This window comes from Athene cunicularia, assembly GCF_003259725.1.
Source record: "Athene cunicularia isolate RWA chromosome 4 unlocalized genomic scaffold, athCun1 chr4_part3, whole genome shotgun sequence".
NCBI lineage: Eukaryota > Metazoa > Chordata > Aves > Strigiformes > Strigidae > Athene > Athene cunicularia.
In genome coordinates, this window is record NW_020799100.1 from 5,451,993 (window position 1) to 5,459,545 (window position 7,553).

At 39.8% G+C, this 7,553-nt stretch overlaps 1 protein-coding gene across 1 annotated transcript in view; it reads right to left on the minus strand.

The window, feature by feature from the left end:
* Positions 1-42: 42 nt before the first annotated feature.
* Positions 43-7,553, minus strand: part of UPF3B (UPF3B, regulator of nonsense mediated mRNA decay) — a 7,906-nt gene continuing 395 nt past the window's right edge. Inside the window, exons 2-10 of the mRNA XM_026848765.1 lie at positions 7,489-7,547; positions 7,268-7,374; positions 5,720-5,818; positions 5,252-5,362; positions 4,506-4,549; positions 3,639-3,827; positions 2,992-3,143; positions 1,975-2,281; positions 43-1,124 (exon numbers count right to left, since the gene is read on the minus strand). Of these exons, the coding sequence (XP_026704566.1) occupies positions 978-1,124; positions 1,975-2,281; positions 2,992-3,143; positions 3,639-3,827; positions 4,506-4,549; positions 5,252-5,362; positions 5,720-5,818; positions 7,268-7,374; positions 7,489-7,547 (1,215 nt within the window). The 3' untranslated portion in view covers positions 43-977. The remainder of the gene's footprint in view (positions 1,125-1,974; positions 2,282-2,991; positions 3,144-3,638; positions 3,828-4,505; positions 4,550-5,251; positions 5,363-5,719; positions 5,819-7,267; positions 7,375-7,488; positions 7,548-7,553) is intronic.

The window sequence follows — 7,553 nt, forward strand, 5'->3', positions numbered from 1 at the left end:
CGCCCCGGGGCAGGCGCAGCTCAGTGAGGGACGGCGGCGGCACGAGTTTCTGCGAGTTTATTGGTTTTAGTACAAAATAGCTATGGCTAAAATTCGCTAGCTTAGGAGGAGCTGCTACTGGTGAAGTCTCTTTCTGGGCTGTAAAACAACACTTCAAGTTATGAGGGAAGATGAAGCAGTACCGAGGGCAGGAGTTCAGAAACGTTTCACTCTAAAGAAGGGAGAATGCTGGAAAAGAACAGGATGCTCAAACCAGCTACACGTGATCAAAAATAAGCATTTCAGTGTAGGTAGACTTTACATGAGAAACTGTCAAGAAGTACTCCAATATTAAGCCAGCTTATTCATACACTCCAACTTAGTTACTTTATCCAGAGAACCACTGAAGAGGAAGGTCTCTCCCTCCCCACCATCGTTCCTGCAATGCCAGGTGTTCTCCTCTTTACACGCCAGACGGCTCCTGTTCACTGGTACCTCAAAAGCCCCAACCTGCGTACCTGTCTCAGTGCTACACTGATGTAATTAAGCTATCGCTGCCTCAGGCAGGAGCACCACACAACACAGCAACACCTATGTCGCTCCAGGCAACTTCAAACTTGCTCTGCTTAAGTGCATCAAACAGCGGCTCCAATCACTCTACAGTAAAGCTCTGGCTTCAGATCCAGGTGTTGTGTCCTCCTGACCACATGACTCATTTATTATCATACTTAAGGCCATAAAGTCTCTCTACTTTGCAAAGATTCTCTTCTCTGTTGTAGTTAGATGCTGGGAAAATAAATTTGAATAACTGAAAATACAATGAGAACACATTTCAAATTCCAAATCTACAACTGAGGTTCTTTAACCAGAAACATCCAACAGCACAATGCCCCCTTTTCTTCCCTTGTTCCTTCTTTGCTTCGAAGGCACTTCTGGATTGCGTAGTACATGCTCTTTGGCTGCACAGACAGTCAGAACACATAAGGCTTGCATGCTAGTCACTCCTCTTCCTTCATATTACTGATCTCACGCTCTTGTTTCTTATCCACTCCCTGATCTGTGGGCTTCGCAGCACTGTCTTCATACTGACACAGTCTGCTTCGACTTCGGGCTCCTGGCTGGTACAGCTGCATAGCCGGACGATCCTGAAATAAATCAAAACTATTTAGACTCTTTCACAGCCCCATGCTATCACGGTTATTATGGCATCAGTGGTACTAGAAATGGCTCAAATTCAAACTTTTCAAGGTGTTCCAAGTTATACTATTCCACCATGGTGGCAATGTAACTTCAACTGTCTCAAATCAAGGTTGTCACTCGTGTAAGGCAACATCCCTGTTCAAGCCACAAAGAACACTGCACATAGTTGAGGATATTTGTAAAGTTTCCATTTGAGACAAGTTCAGCTCACCCTCTCTCAGAACAGAGGCAAACATCAGAGCTTCTTCAAAACCATGAGTTTCATTTGCACCCAATAATGCCTTAAGTGACATGAAAAACTTGCATACTGATGCTGCAAAAACAGATTTGCAGAGTATATAAAACTAAGCTCAAGACGTGTTTTCTTGAGTCTACAGAAGACTTTGCCATATTCTGCATGTAGCAGTCTTGTTCCTGTTTTAGAGGAACCTGTTCAATCACACTCCTACTTTGAAATACATTTTCAGGCACATACAGCATCAGCAGAGATACAGGTAGATTGCTGATGCTCTACCAATACCTTGAAAGTCCAGCTTATCGCATAAATCAACAAATGAAAAGGGATTAGCATCTTTACAATTTAGCCTATGGCACCTTGGCTTAATTTCTAAACAGCGACAAGAAATATCACAGTTTAGCAAAGTTTATTGGAAACTCTCTGGCAATGGCAGAGTTTGTTACCAGAATATGGAGAAGTTTCAACAGAGAAACCACATGGTTCTTCCCTTGAAGTGCTTTTATCCTAAACCCCACAAACTAGTCCCTATGAATCAACAAATTAAAGAAATCCAGCACCTTGTTTCTGATACGATCCCTCTTAATTGTATCCTCTTTTTTATCGTCTTTGGTTACTTTCTCAGATTTGTCCATGCTGCTGGTAAAGTCTGTAAGATCACTTTTCTTTCCCTTTTCTCTGATTAAGTCTCTCTCCTTTTTCACCTCTTCCTCTCTTCTTCTAAAAAGCTTCTCAAAGCGCTCGCTCTGCCTCCGACGCTCCTCTTCTTGGCGTCTCTGTTTCTCCCTCTGTGCTCTCTCATATTCTCTGTCTCTTTCAAAATCTCTATCTCGGTCCCTGTAGTCCTTTACACACTCATCTTCTGATCTGTATGAAAACAAAACTGAAAATTAAGCTCAAAAGATTCATCAAACAGAGCTGGGAGATCAATGTAACACTGGTGTAAATTTGCAATACGAAGACGACACACTGGTAGGTTCTAGGGAGCTTTTGGGAAGCTGTAATAACCTGAGTCATGCACGATAACCAGAGATGACACTGACTACTAGCATTTCCTAGCCTTCTGTTGACAGAGCTGGCTGAGACTCCTCTGGCTTTGGCAAACACCTGAATTTCCCTGTCTTATCACTATTTCTCACATGGCAGAACTGAACCTTGAACAGATCACATAGCTGTTGAGAACTGCACTTTCCACTTTGACCTTTTACAAGACTTAGAAGGACTAATAACTGGAGTACACCTCTCACCATGGTTGGAATTCTCTCATTGCAAGGACAGTGCTCACAGCCTGCTGCAGGTCCCCTACACCTGGGCTTCTTTTGCGGAGTTCCTACAGTGAATTGCAAAGGTATTAAAATTTGTCCACTAGTGAAGAACTGTCAGGTAATTCACATGGATTTTTGCAATTGCAGGGACGTGCGCTGCCACAGAGAATACATCCCATGCTTTAGATCAGAAACATAATTTGAAAGGAATTTCAAAACATGGTCATGGCAGAGCAGAGCGGCCTAAACCTCAGTATGATCAGGAAACAAGTTATATATACATATATATATTTATAGCAAGTACTAGAATACTTTTTTGCCTTCTCTTCTTTTGTCTCCCCATCAGATCGTTTGGCAGATGCACTACTCGCATTTTTTTCCTCCCTCAGAGTCTCTTTTTCCAGTTTCTTGGATTTTTCTTTTTTCTCCAAGTCTTTTTCATCTTTTTCAGGCTTCTTAAGTAGCTACAAAGAAAACAGAAGTCTCAACTAAAAAGCTCACTCTAATACATATTGTCTGGCACAACACCGAAATTGCATCAAAGGAACCATAGTCCAGTAAGAAATAAACATTAAAGTAATATTCCTGCAAATTGTAATATTTCTAAAAGCTGGAGTGTATGAGTAAGCATAATCCACGCAGCAGTCTAGGATTTTTCTCCTAAAACAGGCCATTTTAGAAAGCTTAAAAATAGTCTCCATTCCACTGTAAATTCACAGTTCTGTTTACCACAGCATGTACAACAGTCACATGACAAAAGCTTTAAATATTACTATGGAGCATTACAGCATGTAAACCTTTACAATGCCTAATACTGAATATTACAAAAAACTGGTAATTTACTAACACCAAACTCATGTGATTCTTCACACAATACTCAAAGCACATTTGGAGAGACTGATATACAGATAACAGGGGAAAGGGTGTGTAACAGTTTATAATAAAGAACTGTTCTAGACCTTAATCTTTGGTTCTTCTTTTGATCTGTCTCTCTCTTTTTCTGGGCATCTGTCTACTTTCTTCAGTTTTTCTGCTTCTTTTCTCTTCCTTCTCTCCTCCTCTTTCCATTTTCTTCTTTCTTCTTCTCTTTGTCTTTTTCTTTCCAATTCTCTCCTCCTCCTCTCCTCTCTTTTTTCTTCTCTCAGCCTCTGTGTGTTGAAAAGCAAAGAGAAATAGTGTAATTCCACACTACAAAACATCTCTTTAAGCTTAACAAGATACACTACCACAAAGCAGTAAGTATTTGATCACCAAATAACTCACCTCAAAACTGCCCCTACTATAAAACAAGTCCTGTTGTCTCTAGTGTTCTGTTGTGAACCTGAACATGTTACAGCAGCATATTTTTTTTCTCACTCATAAGCCTTGATTTGTACCACAAAACTAGCCTCAGCCTTTATCATTCTAATTTTAACTAAATCTGCCCCACCTGTGATTTTCTGCATTGCTAAAAGTTAAAATGAGATTATGTGCTAGGAGAAAGATAATCTACAAGGACCTCAGCCATAACTGCATTAAAAATGAAAGCATTACAATGGAATGTGGTTTGGCGGTGCCACAAGAGACATTCAGCTGTAACCACAATGCTCACAAAGCACCACCATTCCCACCAAGGCCAGTGTTCTAGTAGTTTACAACACATGAACTAGATGTTCACAAGTAAATTGGGTCAAAAGCAGCTTCTTCAAAAGGAAGGGCAGAAAACATATCGATATATACATATCAATAATCATATAAAAATATCAACATATGCATCACAACAACACCCATGATTTAAATGAGCAAATTGTACTTGCAAGCAACAAGATTCTGGAGAGAAGTCTTACCTGTTTATTTTTCAAGAAGTTCAATAAAGGAGTAGTCTTTTTAGCTAGAGAATATATAAAACAAATGTAAACAATTTGCCTTATTCAATACTGCAATACCTACAACAAAACCCTGTATGAAATGAGGCAGCCTTTGGGATTACCCAGCCTATTTCCTCTCATGCACAGTGATACAGCAGCGAAGTATTCCAATCCTATCCCTGAACAGTGGCAACTATAAGGGTTCTATAAACTTCTTTAGGACACTAATATGATATCCAATACACCTATCTGTAAAGGGATATGCAGTCTGCACTAGGCTTTTCCCAACTCCTCTCACTTTGAAAGAGATACCCATAACATGCTTAAAAAGAGCATTCTGGTCATTTTGGTGATATTTTACCCAACTACAGTATCTCTTAACTTGTACCTGCATGGAACACCACTGTTCACAGCATTTTGCATTGAACATCACTGCATCTCACTGAAATGCAGCCACTCTGTAGCCTAGTCTGGCTAACAAACGTCTGACTAGCAGCTTAAAACAGGAAGGAAGGTTATCATATAAAACTTAAACCTCGAGAAGAATTTAGAGCATGGGAACAAAATAAAATAAACCCAATAATATTAGCCTAAAGGTTTAACAAATACCAAGCAAGCACACAAAAGAATTCCATCTCCTCAAGGTTGACAAATCACAGCTTCAAATTACACCACATTTCTTTGTGCTCTAGGAAAATGTAACTATAGCACATAGATTTCCATACCTATTAGCTCTTTGTTTCTTGCTTCTATTTCCTCCAGCAAAGTTTCAGGAGTGGAAGTTAATTTCTCATCATCTGCACTGTAACTTTCCAAAAACTTCTTGTACTCTGGATCTACAGAGGAAGGAAAAGGAGAAAAAAAAAATTTAAAAAAGAAAAATAAAAGATATACTATAGTTTGAAAAGAATTTTCATTGAGCACTGCTAGAAATCTGGGTTAGATTTGCATAAATTGTGTTGTCACCTTTTCATAAATTGGCAGCTCGCAAATGAGTTGCCGCGTTATGTTTGTCTAGGACAATCATATTTAATAGATTTGCAGCTGATAAAGCAGCACCGATAAGCTTCACTAATAATTAAGCAAACATTCTATTGCTAAACTATAGTGTCACAGTAAAAATATTACATTCAAATAGCTGCTAGAACTTTCAAGTCTACACATGCAAAACAAGCTAGCTAGCTGTTATATACCATCTTCAATAGTTCCAGTTTTGGCATCCTTTTTCTTACTCTTCTTTTTTGCAGCTTTTTGGAAAGGTGCAAATTCAACTATGGCAGCATATTCCTGACCTGTTACAAGAGGAGAAGGAAAAATACATTAAAACAAGAGATGGAACAGATATAGAGCAGGAAGATAAGCCTAATGAGGAATATACAATACTAGAGAAACTACTTGGAAAGCACAAAAAATTCTTGTATTTCGAAAGCCATTTAATTAAAAAAACATTTTAGAGACAGCAGAATTCATGAACTAAACACTCTCATGATGCAAATTCATATTCACAAGACAGAACTATGAGATCTGATACTGCCCATAACTGTCAGTTCAGACACTTCAGCTACACTGCACCACAAAATATCCTCATCCTAGAGACTATGCATCCACTGTGCAAGTAGAAGAGAATATTTTAAGGTAATGCAACTGAGGCAAGTCTCAATTTTTGGCAAAATACAACAGAATGCAACATGTTACAGCAGGCTTTATCATCCGACAAGAATGCCACATTTATGGCTGCATAAATCCAATACTGCTGTTGGGTATGACAAATACAGCATTCTGATACACTGCAAACTGGCTTATTTAAAAGATCTAGGTGTTATCAGAACCTTGTCATGCAACCCTCTAAAATAAGGAAGAATCTTGTGGACAGAGCTTTATATCACAAAGAACACCTGGCTGGATGAAATGTAAGACAATGTACCTCAAACAAAGTTCAAGGTGAAATCCTTAGCCTACTGAAACCTACAGGAAGACTCTCATTAAAGCTTTTAATAATTTTCACATCAATGAGAGAGTAACAACTTTTAGTGCTATCCAATGTAAACAGTTTTGAAATGCAAAATTTAAAATCATGAGATGTATTAAATACCTAACATATATTTAGAAAACAGTTAAGCAGTGACTAAATACTTGGATGTTTAACCAATTAATTAAAGAATATATTTGCTTCCTACAGATTAATGTCTCCAGAGAGCAGTCACTTTCACAACTTAGACTCCAAGGAACAAGCTGTTTCTCTTACTGAATCAAGATGGTTGTAAACTGGAACAAGTAACAAGCTGAATTAAAAACTTACCCAAAAAAAGTCACACTGAAGTGTACAAAACAAGTGAGGGGAGCAGCAGAGGGTAGCATCAGTAATCTCAGCTTCGTTTAGTTTGAACAGCGACACCACCTACCCACTTTCACTTTTCAGACTTTATACTCAGGTATGACAATGCGAGTATTAACCTCAGTAATGCAGCAAGTAGCTTTACATTGATACTGCTACTACTGGGGTCTACACTTATCTGGGTTTTACACAAAATTAATCTAGAAATACGAAAGTCAGTTAGTTTCCACAAAGCACATTTTCGTTGCTCTCTGAAATACTGCCTCAGACTTAGTCAAGACGCTAAAACCAGACAAATTGGAAGCGGCACATTAGGCCGCTCACACCCATCTCTCTAAAATTCAGCTAGCACGCTACAGCCCCAGCGGGGAAGGCACAAACATTCCACCGAGCACCGTTCACTTGCCTTTGTGATCGACAAAAACATAGCCGTCAAAACGATCCCTGAAGAGGACTATGTCTTCCTGGTTTTTAAAGTTGATGTAGGCTCTCGAGAACATGTGAGGGTACAAGCTGCAGAGACAGGACCGAGAGAGCCAGGCTGACGAGGCGGCAGTGCCGCCCCTCGGGGCCAGGCCAGCGGTCGCTCTCGGGAGCCGCCCGGGGTAGGGGGGCCGGCGGCCCTACCTGGAATCGTTAGCGAAGAACTCGAAGTAGTCGTGCTCGGGCAGGGGCTGGAGATGCTCCTCCAG